General features: G+C 44.9%; 1 protein-coding gene across 4 annotated transcripts in view; it reads right to left on the bottom strand.

Annotated features, from left to right (window-relative positions):
* The window catches only part of CASKIN1 (CASK interacting protein 1), a 361626-nt gene extending 338374 nt beyond the window's left edge, over positions 1 to 23252 (bottom strand). For all 4 annotated transcript variants that reach the window (XM_068244315.1, XM_068244317.1, XM_068244316.1 and 1 more), the window contains exon 1: positions 22694 to 23252. In XM_068244315.1, the coding sequence (XP_068100416.1) occupies positions 22694 to 22787 (94 nt within the window). In that variant the 5' untranslated portion in view covers positions 22788 to 23252. The remainder of the gene's footprint in view (positions 1 to 22693) is intronic.
* Positions 23253 to 23536: the final 284 nt, after the last annotated feature.

The following is a 23536-nucleotide window of genomic DNA, read 5'->3' as shown; positions in this document are numbered from 1 at the left end:
CCTCATCTTCAAGTAGTCACAAGTGTAATTCGATCTCTCAGCTGTGTCAGCACAGAAATTCGTCAGTCACAGCTAATATGTAAAAACAGGTTGTTAACCCTTTAGGTGCCCATACACTGGTCGATTTCAGCCATTGATCAATTCTATGGAATCGTTCGATCAATTGGAAATCAATTCTATCGAATCAGCCGCTCTAATGATTTGTGGCAGATATCAATTTGATATGACTGAATGGAAAATCTAGGCCGCTCAGCAGATCGATGGCCCATAGAGTTGCATTAGATCTAATGGTCCAATGATGCATTTAGATCGATTTCTAATAGATTTTCAATAGCTTTCATTCTGAAATCTATTGGAAATCTGTTCCTAGTGTGGCACACATCAGATACGATCAGATTCGACTTGACAGGCATCTGACAGACATCTGATGGTCGAATCCGCTGCAAATCTACAAGTGTATGGCTGCATTTTGTCTGCTTCCATTAAAGCAGGAAGCAGACACACTGCAGATTTATTGCAGGAATTCTGTAAGCTGTAACAAAGAAATGTTTTTTTCGCTAAAGGTTATTATGTTTTCGCTTATCTTTTAGAGCAGAGGGGAAGTTCTCAGTTCAGGTCCATTTTATTTTATGCGATTTCGATTCACAATTTCTAATGGGCCCCAGTAGTCCAAGAGAGTCTAATAAGATAGGATTCCTGCCTTGTAACTCTAGGATACTGGGTTCATTTCCCTCCAAGCACACCATCTACATCTACCGTACATAGTTTGTATGCTCTGTATTTGCCTGAATATTTTCCGGTTCTTTAGGGCCCGTTCTCACTTGGAAATGCAGAACGCTAGCGATAAGCGCTGGTGTTTTGCACTAGTGATTTTACCGTGATTAATGTGGTAAAATCAATGTACTCTCACATGATTTTGGAGTGATCGTGATTGTAATTGCGGTCACTCTAAAATCGCGAGATAATGCTGCATGTAGTGCGTTTGACACAGGGCTTTGGAGTCGGAGTCGTGGAGTCGAGCAATTTTGGGTGCCTGGAGTCGGGAAAAAATGCACCGACTCAGACTCCTAATGAATTTAAACTAATTAAAATAGAAAATATGATAAAATGTTCTATTTCTCAGATAATAGTCATAATAATTTTTACATACAGTAATAGCTGTGCTTAGTCCACAAAAATGAAATAAACCAATCAAAATTAGTTACTTGTGCTGCTTCAATAAAGCAGTCCCCGTATTTTTAAAGTCAGATATACATATTAGATTGTGACTGTATATATGATGTGTACACAGGAATCTCTTATATATACTAAATAACATCTATGCTGTAAGTATAAAGCCTGATGTGTAGCCGTGTCACTAATAGAGATGGTCAATGAGATGGAAAGAATTCTGCATTGATGCTAGTTTATGCAAATGTATGCGCTCTCTTTGCTCATGAAATCAAATAATTTGATATGTTGTTCTTCTGCTATGAGCCCCGGTAATTCAGCCAGTTAGCGCAGTCCGGCCGCATGCCGCTTCCACAGTCAGGAGCGTTCTGCACATGCACAATAGTGCTGCGCAGGTGTAGTACGCTCCCAGCGGCGGAGTGTGTGCATGCGCACTACGCCAGACTGGCTCAAGTACCTGGACTCATAGCAGAAGATCCAGATGGCGGAGGAGGACAGCGAGGGACTGATTAGCCTGTAGGGGGCTGGAGGAAGCCCCAGGTTTGTATAAAACTTTAATTTCATCTGTCTCAGGTTTCCTTTGTTACACAGTAGTACTATACTCTACATATGCACTCCCCACAGAGCTGCAGGGAATCCACTGAGAATGTTGTGCACATTGAACACAGAGGTGTTGTCTATCACCCATAAACCTGGTTCAGATTGTGCATGAAGAATGTGTAATAGAGGAAGTGATTCCGATTCAGATTCCGCTTTTTAATCAGTTTTTACATCCGATTCAGATTCCGATTTGCAGTTTGCTCCCTGCACACTGCAAATCGGAATCGGAATCGGATGTAAAAACTGATTAAAAAGCGGAATCTGAATCGCTTGCAGTGTGCAAGAGGCCTTACATGTACCCACAGTTACATTGCCTAGGGCCTGATAGATGTTCTTTGTTCCTGTCTGTACCTTTTACAAGTACTCTCACCAAGGACTAGTTTTAGTCTAAACGGAATAAATATAGTAGTCTACATATCCTTCTCACTTCAGTTGTCTTTTAAAATTCCTGAACGTTGGCAGTTAAGAGACGAATTTCATGTTACATACTTTCAATCAACAAGATTGTAATATGCAAATTAGAGGAGTCGGAGTGGAGGAGTCGGAGTCGGTGGAATCCTAAACTGAGGAGTCGGAGTCGGTGGATTTTTGTACCGACTCCACAGCCCTGGTTTGACAATCACTGCGAATCGCCGGCAGTGAGATCACTGCCATTTAATATTGCGTCATGGCTTTAAAAAGTGCTAGTGATTAACGGTAATCGCCCCAGTGTGAATGGGCCCTAAAGCCCCTAAGCTTTCCACACATCATAAAAACATAGCGGTTGATTGGCTTCTTATTTAATTGGCCAATGTCACAGGCTGACTTAAACGTGCAAACTTTCAGGGCTGGTGCACACCGAGCGGCTTTTTCAGCGTTTCTGCAGCCGCTTGCGGCTCCAGATACGCTTGGTCAATGTATCTCAATGGGGTGGTTCACACCAGAGAGGGAGGTGTTTTGCAGAAACGCATACTCCCGGGGTGAGGCATTTTTTGGATTGTGGATGCGTTTCTGCCTCCAAGTATAGGAAAAACGCACACTGCTCTGAAAAACGCCTGTTTGATCATTAGTTAAATGATCATTAGTTAAATATTTGGGGTGGCCGTTTACAAACCACTGCTGTACCTTCAGGCTGCCTGGCAATATGTCAAACAGCAAGCATGTTATGTTCTGTAGAGAGGGGGAGGGGTGTGGGTTAATAACTGAAAGAAGAAGACAGTAGTCCAATAAAAAATAATCACTGAGGGCTGGTGCACACCGAGCGGCTTTTTGGGCGTTTTCAGATCCGCTTGCGGCTGCGGATCTGCTTGGTCAATGTATCTCAATGGGGTGGTGCACACCAGAGCGGGAGGCGTTTTGCAGAAACGAAAAATGCCTGGGTGAGGCATTTTTTGGATTGTGGATGCGTTTCTGCCTCAATGTTAAGTATAGGAAAAACGCAAACCGCTCTGAAAAACGGCACTTCAGAGCGGTTTGCCAGGCGTTTTTTGTTACAGTAGCTGTTCAGTAACAGCTTTACTGTAACAATACAGGAAATCTACTACACCAAAACCGCTAGACAAAACCGCAAAACGCTAGCTGAAACGCTACAGAAAAAGAAGAAAAAGCGTTTCAAAATCTGCTAGCATTTTGCGGATCTGCTAGCAGGTTTTGGTGTGCACCAGCCCTAAGGCCCTTTCCACCAAAAATCACAATCGGCATCGCAAATGTGCTGGGATGCAATTTGCTCTTTCTACACTGAGTGCATTGCAACTGCAAGCTGTGAGACAATTGCAAACCCAGGAAAAATGCTGTATGCAGCGTGTTTGTAATTGGCAACAAATGAAATTGTACCAGCTATCAGCAAGTTAATCAAGGTGTCCTTAAAATCAACAAATCGCACACAATCCCAAAATTGGATCGAAGCATGGACAGAGAGAGAGAGCCCTAATGCTGGGAATACACGGGTCGTTCCGGCAGCCTATTAGCCGCCGGATCGACCCCCGCCGCATCCCCGCTCGGATCGATTACCACTCGTCCCCACCGGCACTCCTTATCAGCTGCTCGATTCCCTGCCATTGTCCGCCGGTGGGGATCGAGCGGGCGGGGGTCGAGCAGCGTGATTGGACCAGCTGAATATTATCAGCTGGCCGGATCAGCTGCTCGATACACGGTACAGAAACGTACCGTGTATCCCCAGCATTAGAATGCCACTAACTACCTTTGGGGACAACTGAAATCTCATTTGATCATAAACTATCATTTTGAGCAGTTGAGAAAATCTTGTGTTTACGGGATTTCAGCAGATGTGAATTGCTGCAGCTACTAAGATGCCAAGTACACTACTACTAATGTTATTCCACGCAGTTGCTAAGCGACCATGTCACACTACAGAAACTAGTCGCTCTTGTGAATGTGTTGTCAACATGATCAGATCGGCAACATGATCAGATCGTTCCAGTGTCTGGCCACCCTAATTCAATCTAAGCCACACTTATTTCTGAGTATGCCTTCATCACATCAACTGATGCAGCCACTTGGATAGAGGCAAAATGTTTTTAAAGGACCACTACAGCAAAAAAAAGTGGGCAGTTGAAATCTGCCCGAACCAACAGGTTTTGGTCTAGTCCAGTGATGGCTAACCTTGGCACTCTAGCTGTTGTGGAACTACAAGTCCCATGAGGCATTGCAATACTCTGACAGCTCTAAGCATAACTTGGAGGCAGAAGCATGATGGGATTTGTAGTTTTGTCACAGCTGGAGTGCCAAGATTAGCCATCACTGGTCTAGTCCATCTCCTCTTGGGGGATTCTCAGGGTTTTCTCTGTTTTGAAAAGCATTTCCTGAATGGGAGTTCCTAAGTCTAACTGCCAAAAGTGTGAAAGCGAGTAGGGAGGTTGGCTGGTATTTTACTATTTCTGAAGTTAGACTTAGCAACTGCCGTTCAGGGAGTACTTTTGAAAACAAAGAAAACCCTGAAAATCCCCCATGAGGAGATGGCCTAGTCAAAAACCTGTCAGTTCTGCCAGATTTTAACTGCTTACTTGTTTCAGTGTAGCGCTCCTTTAACCTCCTTGGCGGTTATCCCGAGCTAGGGTCGGGGCGGAAAACCGCAGCTAAGAGCGGTAATCCCGGCCTCTGCTCGGGGTAGCCGCCGGAGGCTGTATGCAGAGCAATGCACGCAGCGGGAGCTTTGCTACAAACCTCCCCGGGATCCCGATGTCAGCTGACATTCTTCTTCCTCTTCTACGGGGCTCTGTTTCCTGCTGGTGAGATCGCCGGCTGTCGACATGACGACAGCCGGCAATTTCACTTTAGAGTTACCGCGCCACCCGGAGGATGGAGGCTTAACTGCAGCGCTGGAGCCCAGGGAGGTGATTACTGTAACTGCTGCAGATCTTCCTGGCAGCATGATTTTTTTCCCAGGTTTTAGGATCTGAAAGGGTGCAAAAAAATTGCACCGCTTTTAGATACTGAAATCCGGAAAGAATCATAATGCCAAGGGGGTTAAGGTAACAGAAGAATTAACCTGAATTTCCTTTGGACATGACAATGATAACATTATTAGTGATTTATAAAAGCGCCAACATATTCTGTGGCAGTGTACAGGGTAAGAAACAAACATGGGGTGCATAATACAGACACTGGTATACACAAAATATAGACATCCTCTATAATAAAACCCTACTGTCGCTGCGTCCAGCAGCTGTCCCTGTGTCCCTGGTTTTGCGCAGTAACGGACAGCTGGACGGGACCAGGGAGCGAGGTGGGTGGGCGAGGAGGGCGGGTGCGCACGCATGCACACTGACTGCCAGCGGTGGTGGTGGTAGAAAAAAGTCCTAGAGCCCGTTTTTTAAATAGGCTTAGGTCCGCTAGTAGGTACATAATACTGAATTGGTAGACATAGTAATTACAATGACAAATCCAAGATGATGAACAAATGTATAGGAAATTCCAAGACACAAAAAGGAAGAGAGCCCTGCCCTTGTGACATTACAATCTAAAGGAATATATCTAGATAAAAGAAATAGCCTTAACTAAGCCAATATGAAAGTAAATGAAATTTACAAGCAAGATTGATCACTAACAAAAGTGTGCCTACCCAATGAAAAGTGCTCGTCATTGTCACTTGTAGCATAAACAGGGTAAAACAAATACAGCACGTGTGGCAAACATGGAAATAGCTACGCATGGTGACAATGCTGGAGCATTCCACATCTAATATTAGTCTGAGCTATGGCGGGCACCCATAAATCACTCTAAAAATAAAGCAACATTGTCAGTTTCTCAGAGCATCCATGGCATATTGTACTGGAAGTGGCTCACAGACAATACAGAGAGACTGGACAGCATTTCCTCACTCCTGGAAGATACACTGGCCTCAATTCACTAAGCAGTTTAGACTAGTCTACAGATGGTTTGTTAGTCTACTGATGGTTTGGTGTAATGTTTTATGCTGGGAATACACGTTACGTTTTGCGCGTTCGATTCGGCGCGCGATCTATTAGCCATTCGATTTTCTGCTCGATTCTCTTATCTTTTTTCCATTCACGTCTATGAGAAATCGAGCGGAAAAGAATCGAGCGGAACATGGGACATATCGGAATTTTATCATCGAAGGCATCTATCGGAACGATTCTTAGCAAAAAACGTACCGTGTATACCCAGCAATAGACCTGTTTTAGACCTGGTCTAACATTCAGTAATTACACAATTCACAAAGGCAAACAAGGAGTAGCCACGCCCACTTTTTCTGACAGATTAGTCCAGCTGATTTCTGTAGGTAAAGTAAAGAGGCCCATACACTCAGACGATTTTGGCCGATCGATCAAGATCGATCGATATCGGCCGCAAAACGGTCAATTGGTCAATCGATTTGTAATCGATCTGGCAGGCTGGAAAATCTAGGTCGATCTGTTGAGATTGCTTATTTTGCATTGGCTCTAATGTAAATCTGATGGCAAAAAAATGCCATCAGATTGATTTTCAATTGATTTCAAGCTGAAATCTATTGGAAATCTGTTCCTAGTAAAAAATGTTCCTAAACACATCAGATAGATTAGAAATCTATCTGATGATCTATCTGCTGCTAATCTAACGAGTGTATGGCCACCTTAATTCTGTGAGGTATTTTAGATGTGAGGATGGAACCTGTTGAATGAATTATGCAGGAGTTTAATTGTATGCAGAGGAGAGCTCATCAGAGGAGAAGGATGTCAGTCATAGCTACTAGTTTGTGAATTGCATCTTTTGATCATTTCCCCTGCTTTACCCACCTAATTACCGAATGGTTAATGCTACGTACACACATGCGACAACGATCGTTCGTTGTCAACGATGAACGAACTTTTAATTGATGAAAGAACGACCTAAGTAAAGTTAGTTTTAAAAAGGTGTGTAACGATCTGATCGTTAGAACGAACGTTACATCACGTAAAAGCAACTATTGCGCCTGCGCATATACCGTATTTTTCGGACTATAAGACGCACTTTTTCTCCCCCAAAAGTGGGGAGAAAAAGTCCCTGCGTCTTATAGTCCAAAGGTAGCAAAAAAAGAAGTACAAATATTGCAAAAAACCAAAAACCGTTTCCCACTTTTTCCGTCTGTGATGCTCTGGGTGTGTGGTTTGCTCCATGCCGCCAGTCTGCCTCATTGCCCGCTCTCCATGCAGCCAATGATCCGCCTCCATTCCCCTCTATGCAGCCGCCAATCTGCCTCATTGCCCGCTCTCCATGCAGCCAATCATCCGCCTCCATTCCCCTCTATGCAGCCGCCAATCATCCGCCTTGATGCCCGCAATGATCCGCCTCTGGCCAGCTCTTCATGCTTCCATGCCATGTGCTTGTACGGAAGCTGCAGCGGCTGCGGCGGGGGCAGCGATTCAGGGCTAATTGCAGTGGCTGTTATCTTCTAAGTTGCTGCATGGCGGCGGGCAGATGAATAGCGACCCAGGGCTAATTGAAGGCAGCGGCTGTTATCCTGTATCCAGCACGGCGGCGGCAGCGTGGCATTAGACGGGAGATATCGTAGCGGTAGTTATGACTACCGATGCCTCAGTACTTCCTTGTTTACGCCTCCTCATGACGTAGGACACGCATGAGCGTCCTACGTCATGAGGGGGCGTAAACAAGGAAGTACTGAGGCATCGGTAGTCATAACTGCCGCTACGATCTCCCGTCTAATGCCACGCTGCCGCCGCCGTGCTGGATACAGGATAACAGCCGCTGCCTTCAATTAGCCCTGGGTCGCTATTCATCTGGCCCCCCCGCCGCCGTGCAGGAACTTAGAAGATTACAGCCGCTGCCTTCAATTAGCCTTGGATCGCTCCTCATCTGGCCCCCCCGCCGCCGTGCAGGAACTTAGAAGATTACAGCCGCTGCAATTAGCCCTGAATCGCTGCTCTTCTGCACCCAAAAGCCCCCCACCGCCAGCCACAATACCTGGAAGAGGACAGCCGCTGCAGCTCCTGCTGAGATTGCCCCTTAAAGGATGCCTGACTTGTGACAACACTCCTCTGCCACGTCAATCATCACAGCTGACATCAAAGGACAGGACAACTCAGGGACAACTAGATAGGTGAGATCATCTATGTTGAAGTGTTTAGTTATTGTAACTGGTGGGGAGGCAGGGGTTAGTTTAATGTAGGGTGTAGTGTTACTGGTGGGGCAGCAGGGGTGGGTTAGTGTGGTGTAGTAACTGGTGGGGGAATCAGGGACTAGTGTAATGTAATGTAGTGTAGTGCAAGGTTATTGGTGGGGCATCAGGCTTTAGTGTAGGGTACTTAGTCTAGCTGGTGGGGCAGCAGGGACTAGTGTAGCTGGGCACTGAAGCTTAGTTATTGTGTAGCTGGTGCAGACAGCTTGGGGGGAAAAAGGCCTACAAGACACCCCTGCACCATGGATGCACCCAGGTTTAATATATTTTTTTTCTTGGTTTTTGTCCTCTAAACCTGGGTGCGTCTTATAGTCCGGAGCGTCTTATAGTCCGAAAAATACGGTAAATGAAAAGTTCCATGGAGAAATAGTGAAATGCGCATGTCAAGTCTAGTACGAACGACCGTTTCCAACGATGTACTACTTTTGCAAACGATCATCGTTGGAAAAAATCCACCAAGCTAGATCGTTCGTTTTTAACGATCTAGCTCGTCCGTCGTTATACTTAATAGTCATTGGCTGCTTTTTTTTAAACGATCGTCGTTTGAAACGATCGGGGAACGATCGTTTCAAACGACTATAGTCGCATGTGTGTACGCACCTTTAGACTAGGTCTAAAACATTTGGTAATAGTGAATTTCACTTTGATGCAACTGACCAAACCATCAGTAGACTAAAAACCATCAGTAGACTAGTCTAAACTGCTTAGTGTAACGAGTGCGGAATTATTTCCATGGTCAGCGCACAGGACGCGCGCTGACACTGCGGAAATCCTCCACAAGCATGTAATTTGTCAGAACCCAGCTTGGGTGCGATGCACCTGTAGAGGGCAATTCCCACTGGCAGATGGAGCTGTGGAGTGCAGACGAACACAGCCTCTGCACGGCCACAGATGCCAGGTGGGAATTGTACGAGTTGAAGCAATGCAGGGCAAGATAGCCCTTAAAGAGAGAGAGCACAGAGACAGAATGTATGTGTGTCCACTAATATAGTCGCCACCCAGCGACGGTGAACACACAACAGAACCGATGTGGGAACGCAATCGCAAGAGTGGCGATTGCCAAAATTGACACAAGACCGAACTAGACTGAGCACAAGTGTAGAGAAAGAGCACAGAGACAGAATGTATGCGTGTCCACTAATCTAGTCGCCACCCAGCGACGGTGAACACACAACAACGGAAACGAAGTGGGAACGCAATCGCAAGACTGGCGATTGCCAACAGTGACACAAGACCGAGCAGGACAGAGCACGAGAGTAGCAAGAAAGGCACAGCAAGCAACAACAATCAGAACATCAAAGAAAATAACAAACGCTAGCTAAACGCGAACACCGCACTCATTCGCAACAGCGAACGCGTGCATTAGGCGCCCAGTGATAAGCGTGCCACCCTAACTAACCAATGAAACACAAACATGAAATAGATAACGCGAGCGCTTGCTAAACGGTTACCTCACCGAGCCTACAGCAAGCGTTCGTACCAGACAAGACAGAGAGATGGGGCTACCAGTAGCAACCGCTGCTCTGGCTAGCACCCCTAAGGCAGAATACAGAAGGAAGCACTGCCACTACCACTAGGGCGAATGCAATCCAGACAGATGGAGCAGCCAGTAGCAACCGCAGCTCTGGCCTACACTCCCAGACAGACAGAACGATTTCCTGTCGACCACCACTGGCGACAAGACAATCGAGACAGAGAGACAGAACAAGGCAATACAGATAATACAACCTGACTGCACTAGAAGGGATGCCTAGTGCAGTCCCAAGGAATTACTCTAAGATAATCTTAGCAAACGATAGCAAGGCTGATACTCCAGGAGAGTTTTGCAGGAACAAACCATCATGACCAGCCAGGAATTCTGGGAGCAAAAGGTATTTATACTGCAAGCCATCAAAGGAGGCAGCTAAACAATTTGCATGACAAGTATATGCAAATTCCTCACCAGCAGAGCAACTCTGAAAGTTGCAAAGCGAAGACAGGTCTCTTTTCCAGAGACCTGCAACACTCAGACCTAAAGAATGGACAAACAGCTGTCTGCCCCATGCAGACAGCTGAGCAGAGCATTACACTTAGTGAATTGAGGCCATTGTGATGACCTGAGAGTGACTGGTTAGGCCGACCCAAACACACCTGCCTGGCTGTCTCGTCTGAGGAGAAACTCAAGCAATTAGGAGCAATATCCAAATATAACCAAGTCCTCCCGAGACTGGCCAGCCTCCTACAGCCCAATGAAGCTCAGAAGCCAGCCGATAGATGTCATTGGACAACATTCATCTTATTTATAAAAGTCAATTTATTTAAAGGTGGCCACACTACAATTTTTATTTTACATTCTGATCGATTGTAACATATGAAAAATCTGAACAATCACACATTTCTTCCCAAATATTAAAAATAAATAAAATAAACACGACTGAAAGAAATTCTCACATCTATAAAGCATGAAATTGGCAATCTGTCCTACACCATTCAATGTTCATAAAAACTGATCAGAAAAAAAAAAAACACTACCTGTCTTCTCATCAGAAAAACAAAATGGATATTTGATCACATTTCTTGGACAAAAAAACAAAAACACTTACATTTTCTGTACAATCTATCTTTATCAAATTGCCATAAAATTGGATGTTTTATCGTAGCATTTAGGTTAAGGCCTCATTCACAGTGGGACGTTGCATTGTAATGCAACATTAAAGTCACAACACAGCATTACAACGCAACAAAAAAGGTGATAAACGCTGAGTTACCGTCGCGTACAGCGGGTAGAGTAAAGCATTCGGGCAATGAAAAGTATGTTTTTCCTTGATCAATAGCTGATCACCTGGTTGGTGTGGGTGGAGTTCCAATACTGACAGGAATGCAAAGCACTCATGGAGTCCTGAGGTCAATCATATACATTTTTCTCTCTCTTTCTTTTATCTTTCCAACTCACTCATTTCTCTTTCTTCCCTCAACTATTATCTCCTGGCAGGGAGGCACGCCCAACCCCTTTTAAATGTGTTGTGCAAAATAGGCCTAGAACCTTTGATGTAAATTTATGATTATAAGGCATAACAGGACTATGTGATCTCTGCTTGTTGCCATGCTGATCTTATCCTGATTGGAAGCTTCCTGTCCAATGTGTTAAGTGGATATTTTTGAGAATCCATGCTACTCTTGCATTAACCCTGTTTGTTAATATTACTCTTTGCTCAATAAAAATTTTATTGTGGAAAAAAAGAAAAATATGCTTTCCTGTACGTGCTAACGTGTTTGTCTAGTAATGCACTGCAGCAGTACGTTACCATAACGCTACACGTTACAATGAGAAGCTAACGTCGCACTGTGCATACTCCATAGGATAAGCATTGCAGTGCGGTAAGCTGCGTTAGACTTTATAACGCAGCTCTGCAACGTCCCACTGTGAATGAGGCCTCAAGCTGAATCCCAGGCACATAGATGAATGCAAGATGTAAAGGATCATTATTGCAAACATTCTAAAATTATAGAAGATGAACATGTACAAGATGTACATTTCTCTCTCAGAAAAAGACACAATACAATACTTTTCTCCTATGTTGCTGTCACTTACAGTAGGCAGAAAAATTTGACAGATTTCAGACTTGTCCATCTACTCACAAAGGATTCTCAGCATTTTATTCACCCTTTAAAAAACATTCTGACATTTTTGATTGGCTGTCTTGCACTGTTTTTTGTTTCATGAGCTTTTTGTGAAATCAATGTCAAACGTATTCAATAATGTGTGAAAACACAGTTGCCATCACAGGACTGATCATTCACTGATGTTAGAGCTACCTTTGCTATAGTGCTGTGACTTTTTGTCACCTAAAGCTGTAGACACACTGAGCGCTGCCGCTTTCTGAGCAATATTTTTTTTAAACGCTCCCACTGACTTGCATTGAAATCACAGTAAAATTGTTGCAATCACAATTAAAAAAAAAACAAAACGGAATCGCTGGGATTTTATTGGAACATTTCTTTTAACCTCTTGAGTACCCTGGGCTTAAACCCCTTTAGTGACCAGATCATTTTTTACAAAATAAGCCACTGCAGCTTTATGGCCTCGCTGCAGGGCCGTACAACTCAGCACACAAGTGATACTCCCCCCCCCCCCTTCCCCCCTTTTCTGCCCACCAGAGCTTTCTGTTGGTGGGGTCTGATGGCTCCCAAGAGGTTTGTTTGGTTTTTGTAAAAAAAAAAATTAAATATGCCTATTTCAATTTTTTTTAAATCCCCGCCTTCCGTCCCCAGCCAATCAGTGTAATCGGCTGTCATAGGCTTTAGCCTATGACAGAGGATCACTTCCCAGCCTCCAGAGGGGACAGCCGTGGGAGACTGATGACTGAGCGATCCACAGCAGAACGCGCACCCAGGACTGCATGCCGATCGGCATTAGGCGGTCCTGGGGCTGCCGCTCCACTTACTCCCATTGGTGTGAGGCGGACTTAAGAAGTTAAAACGCTCAGAAAGCATTGATGGTCAGAAAAGCGCTTCAGAAGATAAACTCCAGGTCTTCAAACTCCAGGTCTTCAGGATCACTGATCTCCACCAGCCTATCCGAAGCTTAGTAAATCAGGCCCATCTGTAATCTCTGTAGTGCCGATACTTTAACTGAACAATAATTCATTTTCTATCCGGACGAGACATCCAGTCCTGTAGACTGTTTACACTGCAGACATTAACAATTTCGACATAACAGAGTTCCCAGAAGCTTGACTCGCAGGCCCAGATATCTGTAATTAAATTATGAGTAGCGGCCTTATCTGCAAGATTTCTGAAAGGCCCAGCGACTTTGGCGTGCGGAGGAGTGAGACACCATATAACAGCTGTACTGTTTCATATTTCCAAATAATCACTAACATTTCAAACACAAGACAGACCAACCGGGCATAACCGACTCATACAGGTGGTCATTGAAAAAAGGGCTCTTTTCCACTTGGAAATACAATTGCATGCGCAATAGCGCTGCAATTGTTCCCTACTATTTACACTACTGCGATCGTGCCGCGATCCATTGGGTGTTGGAAAGCAATTTGTATTGCCAATTTTCCTGCTCTGTTATATATACTCCTAAGTATAAGAGGGTAAACGCACCAAAAATGCAGCGGGACGGCAATTGTAATTTGGAGAAAAATGAAAATCGCACTACTGGAAAATCAGCACCCTGATTTACATGTTAATGGCAGTGTTGTAGCAATCAGTAGAACAATTGCAATCCGATTTTTATTTTTTTTAAACACCTGTAGTAGAAAAGGGCCATACTCAGACGTGCATACAAATATAATGAATGTTGTAGGCAGCTTAGAATCAGGCAAATCAAATTCACTTCCTGCTGTTATTGGCTCAGTTCCAAGCCGCATATAAATTTGCATGCCAGACAGAATTACTAGCATTTACGGTAGTTCACCCAAAGCTGAATGTTACATACTGGTGGAATCGGCATGCACTCCGCCTGCTGCAACAAAATGCACATACATTTTCTACATGCAGCTACATCCCCTCTCTGCCAAACCTTCTTCATCTCACATGAGTGATATTTAAATATGGATTCTAAAAAAGTCACTTACAATTCTCCTGTCAATTCAAATTGACATCTAGGATGAGACTGTGTGTGCAGCCAACATGCAGCTCCTGCATCTGCTTTAATCTGGGAATGGAGCGGGATTTGGGTTTTGCAACAATGGTCTCTGAATGAGGACATTTAAACTGGGCATATGCAAGTTCAATTCTACTGGGCATGCGTGGCCGCAACTAACCCGTGCCCACTGTGAATGTGCTTATGCACAGCCAACGGCACTGCAGTGTTCTACCCAGAAATTTTCTCCAGCCGGGTGGCATGGAAAAGCAGCTGGATGGGGCACGACAGGAGAATGCAGAGACAGCGCTTCTCTGCTTAAAGCATAGGAGGCAGATGAGGAGGTGGGCCGATGACAACCGGGTGGTCGCCAAATTAGCCAGGTGGAGCACCTGGCTAAAACAGCCTGGGGAGAACACTGCACTTTTGCTAGGGCAATCAAATATTAAAATAAACCAGAATAGGGAGTGGGAGAGACCTGAAGGAAACAAGCAATGGTAGGAGCTTGGCAAATCTTAGCCTTATCAATCTTATCTGTTTTTTCCCATTCAGATAAGCGAGTTGAATTAGAAGATTTAAAACCTTTGCAGGAAAAAAAAAAAAAATATTTAAATTGCAAATATTAATCTTAGTGAGTGCCTCCTCCAAAGACACTTTGAGTTCCTCTTTAAACTTGTATTTTAAAAGGAGAACATAAAACTTAAATTCCTTCTTAATGTAAAATGTATCAGCAGCAGTGGTGCTCATCCGGATTCCGGATATCCAACCTTATTTCAGCTATCCGATCCGGACTCCGGATCCCAGATTTCTGTAGAAATCCGGATAGCTATCTGCGGATATTTGGTCATATATTGCGGATATCCGGATCCGAAATACTGTAACTAAGGATATGACGTCCTGGAGCCAGAGGGCTCCCAGCAGAAGCCCTAGCAACCAATCACAGAGGGGAACCCTGGCCAGCCCCACCTGACCTCATTGAGCCAATCAGAGAGCTTCCAGCCTAAGGGCCTGTTCAGACTATGCGCGTTCCTGGACGTTTTCAGGGAACGTGTCTGGGTACCCAAAACGCATAGGAACGGCTCCTAATGCTTTTGAATGGGCTAGTTCACATGTATGCGTATGAGACGCATACGTTTCTCATCCGCATTGCTGCACGCAGTTCTGTGCGATACGCATAGAAACGGACGCAATGAAAGTCTATGGACGCGTATCAAAAACGCGTACTATTGCCTTTTAAGCGTCCGTTTTCCTCTGCGGTTCCCATAATTTTTTTTTTCCCCCTGGGTCACGTGTGTGCGCAAAATGCAATAGAATACGCATTAGAACGCAAGAAAAATGCATGCGTTTTTCACCTTGCGTTTCTTTGATTTTAAACGCATTCTTCATACGCAGATAGTCTGAACAGGCCCTAAGTCCTGGCACCCAATCACAGAAAGGAACACTGGCCAGCCCCCCTGTATAATAAGGAGGGCTGCCATGATGAGACATATCGTCCCTTGCTTGAGAATGCTCACTGAGAGACATGCTCCAGTGCTGCTGGCCTAGCAAGGGCTGTACATAGTTATAAACCTAAAGCTGTTCAGTGATTAACCCCTTCACTATCACTACACTATTAAATCGTTAATTAGCTTGATTGATTGCATTGTGTGACAGTCAGTGTGTGCTCCAGTGCTGCTGGCTTAGCAAGGGCTGTACACAGTGATGAGCTGTTCATTGATTAACCCCTTCACTATCACACTATTGTTATATTGTTAATTAGCTTGATTTCATAGTGTGACAGTCAGGGTGTGTGCTCCAGCTGGTGTGTGTGTGTGTGTGTGTGTGTGTGTGTGTGTGTGTGTGTGTGTGTGTGTGTGTGTGTGTGTGTGTGTGTGTGTGTGTGTGTGTGTGTGTGTGTGTGTGTGTGTGTGTGTGTGTGTGTGTGTGTGTGTGTGTGTGTGTGTGTGTGTGTGTACAGACCAAGCCAGCTGCTGCCTGCTGGCCAGCTATTAGCCTTAGCTAGCTGCAGTATAGGTTAGGGATTAGGGGATAGGATTACTGTGTTATTGTGTAGTTAGTACTGTAGTACTGCAGTCAGTGCTAGTAGTTGTTAGAGTAGTAGTACTACTGTTAGTTTTCTACAGAACTGCTGTGCTGTGACCAGTGACAGTGTGACAGTTAGTGTGCACTAGTGTCTTCTCCTCTGCTGTCTGACTGTCACTTGGTACGTGACACTTTTTTTTGGAGGTGTCTTGGCTGAAAACTGTCATGTCCCAGTTGTGCGGTTGGACTTTGGACACAATGTGGGCTGCACGACCGCTGTCTGGAACCTAGTCCTGATGTTAGGGGCAGGGAGGGGGGGGGGGGGGGGGATTTTAAGTCCCCACATCATCAGTGGTCCCCTTTAAAAAAAAATGATGCTACATGCCTCATTTACCCTAAAAAACGTTTTTAAAGCAATTTAAAGGCCACTTCTGTTTTTTCTATCCGGATATCCCGGATACTGGGGTCTGATATCTGATTCGGTTCAGATACCCAAAAGTTCAAATCCGGATATCCGATCTGGATCCGGATATCTGGGTATCTGGATCCGGGTCAATCTGGATTTTGAAGAGGTATCCGAGCACCCCTGATAAGCAGGGCTGGTACACTGTGTATAACACAGTCCTCTTCAAACAATCATTTTACACACTGCAGCGATATGGAGTTTGGCTTTAGGCTCTGTGCCACTCTGCTGAACCAATGCCAAGCAGTCTAAGCTCCCCATAGATGAACACCAGGTGGTAGTTTCATACCTTTAATTTGTCTCTGAAGTCCAATTCTTCAAATAGTCTATAGAAAAGTCTATAGGCAGGAATGTAGTGGAATATCTGAAGAATGGGACATTACAAAAACAAAGTAAAAGAAAGTAGCTAGCTAATCATATATAGAAGAACATACAAACATTAATTTAAAAAAATGACAAATATAAAACTCCACTTTCCTTATAAAACTCTACAAACATATGCCACTGCTCCAAAAGACTGAAGCTGAAATAGGAAGATGGAACACTGCGAAAATAACTGCTTTACATAAATATATTGTACATGATCAAAATAGGTTTTGCAATTTATCCACTGCAAAGCACAGAGCTTAAATGACAACTACAAGAGGGATATGGAGGCTGCCATATTTATTTCCTTTTAAGCAATACCAGTTGCCTATCCTACTGATCCCCAGCCTCTAAAATGTTAGCCATAGATTCTGAACAAGCATATGCAGATCAGGTGTTTGACATTGTCAGATCTGTCAAGATTAGCTGCATGCTTGTTTCTGGTGTGATTCAGACACTACTGCAACCAAATAGATCATAAGGGCTGCCAGGCAACTGGCATTTTTTCAAAGAAAATAAATATGGTAGCCTCCATATTCTTTTCATTCAAGTTGTCCTTTAACTGGAAGGAATTGCGGTTTTCCTTAGCAATAGAGGTAGAGTTGCATTTCAAAGGGAACCTGAACCGAGGAAAATTATTTAAAATAAACACATGATGTACCTGCAAATGAATATTACATAGTTACCTCGCCATCAGTTCCTCTTAGAAGCTCACCATTTTCTTTTAACAATGATTCCTTCCAGGTCAGAACTGAAATATATCAGTTTCTGTCAGTTATAACTAAAAAGACAACTGACGTGCAAGGTAATGTCCATGTTTCCCTATGGCTCAAGTGGGCGATATTACAATTTAACTGTGTGCTGACCAGAAAGATGTTACAGGGTCATTGCCATTTTTAAAATGGAGGACTGATAATTCCATTGATCACAATGGACAGACCGGACATGGGAGAGTAGAAAGATTGAGGAGTAGACTCTGTGGGAGACAAGTATGACTTGTGTATGTTTATTTTAACTTTTAATTTTCAGTTCAGGTTCCCTTTAAAGCCCATGCTGACTGGATGATTCAGTTGGTGTGATGTGTCAAATGAAACCTCACTGGTTGCTGTAGGTAGCAGTACTAATAAACCATCCCCTTTCTGTGCTTTCATTGATTGGGGAGGGTTATCATCACATGAACAAGTTCACAAGCAAGAATACCTCTCAACCAATCCTGCCTAAGAAGACATACCTGTGAATAAACCTGGTAAAATAAATAAATAAATACTAGCAAGGATTCTTAGCAAAAGCACTAACAAACGGCACAAATTCTAGCCACTCAGCCCCTCACTCTTTAATCAATGCAAATATTTTTATAGCACTAAGAGCAGCACCACAGCACAATGCTATAAATCACAGGGTACGGGGAAAGCAATGCAGTGATCCTAATGACACTGCAATCAAGGTGGAGTTTAATGGCAGAAAATACAAACACGTGGCGGACATCTTTGCCTATACCGAGTTGATGTATAGCCAAGTCCCTGAACCCGGTGATGTGACTGCCACTGCATGATGCTGGATGGAGGAGATCTCACTATGACATTGAGAAAGAGATACATGGGAGTATAAAAAGAAGCAGATTCCGGTCAGGGCTGCAAAGCTTCAGAGGCTGCTAGCGTGCTTTGCTCAGTGTAGCGAGCAGCTTGCTCCATGGGGAGAAAGAAATTGCTCACACAGCCAATAATCCAAGTGCCTGAGGACTCTGAGATGACCCAGCACCAACTACACTGCAATGGCCAGCTGGGCACCTCCGCTGTCAGCAGAAATGTCACTCAGCTCAGGATAGGCCATCCAGGCTGTGCAGGAAAACAACGCCAGGCCCAATCCTGACAGGACAAGGGCAAGCAACCTCAGGATTGAAAGGACACCTAAACTGAGAGAGATATGGAGGCTGCCATATGTATTTCCTCTTCCATACCAGTTGCCTGGCTGTCCTGTGCTTTCATGCATCAGTAGTGCCTGAATAACACACCTGAAACAAGCTTGCAGCTAATCCAATCAGACTCCAGGCTAGTTTCATATATTAAGCAGTACGATCGTCCTGTGGCAGGAGAGCCCTGGGGCAGGACCACCACACCAACCAGGTTCCCGTCCATATTACCCTTCAGCAGAGTGCACTGACAGGGTAGTATGTGTAGTGCCGCCCCCCACTTAGTGACGTACTCCCTGCTGGACAGGAAGCACATCACTTGATTACTGTCGCTCTGCTTGCCACTACAGAAATTGCTCATGCACATTTATCACGTCCATAGACTTGCATTGCTGCATAATCCCGCGTGGTAGGCTTGCGTTGGACTTGCAGTGATGTGGCTACTTCTGTTGCACCCCAATAGTGTCTGCAGTGTTCTCCCCAGAATTTTTTTCCAGCCGGGTGGTATGAAAAAGTAGCCGGGTGGCATGAAAAAATAGCTGGGTGGAGTGAGATGAGATAATGCAGGGCTGGTCTTTCTCTGCTTACAGCGGAGGAGGAGGTGAGCAGATAACAGCCGGGTGGTCACCAAAAATAGCCGGGTGGAGCACCCGCCTAAAAGAGCCTGGGGAGAACACTGGTGTGTAAGTCTCAATAGGCTTAAATTGCCCTCACGACAAGCAGCGGTGGGGGAAAATACCACGACGCGATAAGACGCTGTACGTGTGACAGTAGCCTTAGTCATGAACACCTGATCAGCATGCTAGTTCAGGGTCTATGGCTAAAGTATCAGAGGCAGTGGATCAGCAGGACTGCCAGGCAACTAGTATTGTTTAAAAGGAAATACATAAGGCAGCCTCCATATCCCTCTCACTTCACGCGTCCTTAAACATCATACACACCTGGGATTATTTTAGGGGATAGTTTCCCAACAATGGTTGCACAGACACACAGCTGGACTATCTGCTGAGCATCCTGTCCTGTCCTAGGGAAAAGTCGTATTTAATAATATGCACACTAAAGCTCAACACACACCATACAATCTTGGTTGTACTATCTTACCACTTTCATGTAGTATAAGAGTTTATCCAATCAATCTTTCCAGGTATTTTCAATCTGTTGGCCCTTATACTACATAGATTTGGTAAATCTGTACAACCAAGATTGTATGGTGTGTGTTGAGCTTAAGGGCTGGTGCACACCAGAAGAGCTTTTCTGAACGCTTTGTGATTTTAAAAGCTGCTGCTAATGTTGTCCTATGTGAGTTTTCACACTGGAGCGAATCTCTAGCGTTTAAAAAATTCTTGTAGTGTGCATCAGCCCATACCTCAGGGTTCAGATGGGTGTTTGGCTAGATTAAGCAATCCAAACAGCAACAGTAGCAAATGCCAGAACCACAGATGCAGATTGTGATGTAGCTTAATTCATAACAATATACGATGCCAACATTTCAAGGGCCACCAGGACCTCTTTACCAAGGAAGTGAAGGCAGTCTCATCACTGCCTTGATAAATAGTTGCTGGTGGCCCCAAAGCATTGACTTACTACAGCGTTAAAATTTAAACTACATCACCATCTGGAGTGCTGTTCTATGGAAAGAAGAGGGGAAATAATAAGGAGGCGGCAACCCGATGGTGGAATAGCATCTTCTAAAGATTTTCCATCTTGGCCAATCACAGTAGAGTAGGCCATCAAATGGTCATGAACTAGTCATGAACAATCCTTTCGGGCAAATAAGAGTTCAAAGTGAACCTGTCACTTTCAAAAGGAAAAAAAAAAGGTTGATGCTCACCTCAGTAGAGGGAAGCCTCTGGGTAGGGCAAAAGCTTCCTGATCCATCCAGTAGCCCACCATTCCTGAGGGGGGTCCCTCAGAACATAACTAATATGAGCTTGCCGCCCGCAATGCAAAATACAGCTACAAATAGCGGGTACTTGCTGATGGCAGCGCCCGAAAATATACGTTTTTTCGGAAGTGGGGGGGTGTATTCACTTTTTGGAGGGGGGCGGTTAAGGTTAGCTGTAGGGGATGTGGCTAAGATTAACCAGGGAGGGGGGGGGGGGGTTAAAGATTAGGCTTCAGAAGCAGCCTTTAGCAACACTGTGGATGTGGCCTCATGCTTGGTCCACACTGTAACAGATTCATACCATCCATGGCATGAACCGCTTGTTCAGAGCGTCTCTGTTGTGTAGTGGACATGTCATAAATAGCATTGCTAGTATGACTTCCATCCAATGCCCAAAAATCTTGTAGGTTGAGACTTTGTGTTCTGTCACTGTAACAAACACAGGAAAGAACTGTATTTAACATAGGATGCATTGACTAGTCCACAGTGATCTGTTCCATGAATTGGTTCATTTCATGTTCTAGTGTGAACCAACCATTACGCTATGTGTACACACTAGATTTTCAGCAGGTGAGTACAGGAGTCCCCTAACAAATTAACAACATTGCTAGTGATCCGTCATGTTAAATCACTAATGACTGACCTCTGTTCTTTTTTGTCTTTATAGCAGGGCACACCTCACTTGTCATCCTCCTTCCCATTCAAAGAACAGAACAGGCAGCCAAGCAGTTTGTCTGTACAATGATCTGTCTCAAAATGTTCCCAGAACAATTGTTCTGGGTGAAAATGATTGAAAGTGTGTGTAGCTTTATTTCACATGCCTGACAGTCTAGGAAGTGACATCACCAGTTATGTAAACATTATTATTAACCATCTTGTTCTATAATGCCACAACCTACTCTTGACCTATCCAGTGGGTCCAATGACAGATGGTCACCTCTTGCTTACGGTGCTCAAAGCGTTTCAAAACCAACAGTACATACAGCTGTCCAAAAAAAATGCTTGCACAGACATTCTGTCACGTTTTTACTAATGAACAGGAAAAGGACCAAAAACAGGTTGTGTACTATCTTATGGCAACCAATCAGCTCAGTAAGCCAAGCTAGAGAAGCTAGATTCTGATTGGATGATAAGGGTACCTAGCACTTTGTCGCTTGCTCTGTTCACTGGTTAAGCCTGTCTAGGTCTATGTCCCCCTGGCATATACAGGATATGCCAAGAACAAAAAGCATATATGTGCCTAAATGAACAAGACACGTAATAATAACAGTATAATTATATATGTTGCCACCCGGCTTATCCTCTAAAAAATATCCTGGTTTATGATGCTTGGCCAGAGAATCCCATGAAGTTCAGTTTGTGTAGAAGGCGCTTCCCACCTCTGCAGATGTAGGTTACAAATGAAAAAGGGTCCGGCGCTGCTGAAAGACCCCCAATCCGTCTTTCCCCTGCTGTGTCCCCTCCCACCTCTGCATCATGCAGCAGTCACAGCCATGGTGGGACGCCCCTCACCCATCCATCCATCCCTGTACCACTAATGCAGATTAGGGCTCCTTTCACTCTCGCCCCTCTCCCCAGCCAGGAGGGACCAGGCTGAGCTGCATTTGGCAGTGTGGGGACATTAACCCTGTGTAGACCGCAGCTGATGCAAAGGGCCACCTGACAAAATTCCAGTGGTATTGGGCTGCTGACCCTCACAGGTCCATAGAAACTGCACTGAGGTGAACAGGACACATATGTCTACAATGCTGTCACATCCTATGCACATGCCATTCCTGCAAGCCGAGCCACCTATGCCAGCAGCTGTAAGCATGCACCACATACAGTCTGAAAAACACATCTGCTGTGCAATGCTCTCCTCCTGCACATTCGCATAACCCTCTGCATGCCGCAGACTACTGATGCCTGGAAACAGGCTGCCCCCACCCCAATGGATCATCATCTCCTGCATGTCACCACCAGTGTCTACTCAGGCAATGAAAATACATCAACATTTCAGAGACAGAGCCTGGCCTGCTAATTAATTCTTGCCTGATTTAATCCCTTTAAAGCACTGAGCCAATTAAAAGCAGAACAGTTGTAGTACTCACTGGCTTTGCCAGCCTTGGGTCTCTGCAGCAGCTTCTGAACCATGCCCAGGTCTTCAGCCTTGACAGCCTGGAGCAGCTCCTGGTCCTTCCCCATCCTGCTGAAGCTGCTTCAAGAGGGGATCAGCCTGGGTATAGAGGAGAGGAAGGGGATGATCCTGACAGTGCCGGATTGGTCCTTAGAGCCACAGCATCCTTTTTGAAGAAGAGGTGATGAGGAGGAGGACACAGATCAGACACCCAGCAGTGATGTGGGAGATGGGGAGAGAGGGTGTCAGATGTGCTGAGGGGCAGCACAGACACCTCCAGCCGGGAGGAGCCAGGCACACGCTGATAGGAGGGATGCAGCAATCACCATCCTGGAAGGGCACTGATGGGGGGTCCTCCTCAGGAGCTGGGCAGATAGTGCTGCTGGTCCTCGGGAGTCGGGGTTCTCTGGTGATCCAGGGTGAGGGGGGGTGGGAGAGACGGGGTGCAGTGTGACAAGAGATGTCAGTGTTTCTCCAGGAGGGGAGGGAGAGTTTCTCTGGATGTGTGTGCTGCGTGTGTCTCCCCCCGTCTCCTGATCCCTCCTCCCCTCCCCGGCTGCCTGTATTGGCTGCACCGACTCTGAGCTGCATCTAGAGGAGGAGTCAGTGAGCACACACACTACAGAGCCATCATCATCAGTACTACGGTGTATATACAGAGCACTGACTGAGCCGCTGCTACTACGGGGCACAGAGCAACGAAGCCTTTCCCAACCTTTCCTGGCTGCAAGAACCCTTTGGAAAATATTCAGATCATTATATATATATATATATATATATATATATATATATATATATATATATATATATATTACAT

Source organism: Hyperolius riggenbachi, chromosome 7, assembly GCF_040937935.1.
Source record: "Hyperolius riggenbachi isolate aHypRig1 chromosome 7, aHypRig1.pri, whole genome shotgun sequence".
In the NCBI taxonomy this organism is placed as follows: domain Eukaryota; kingdom Metazoa; phylum Chordata; class Amphibia; order Anura; family Hyperoliidae; genus Hyperolius; species Hyperolius riggenbachi.
This window is presented reverse-complemented; position numbering and strand designations above follow the sequence as displayed.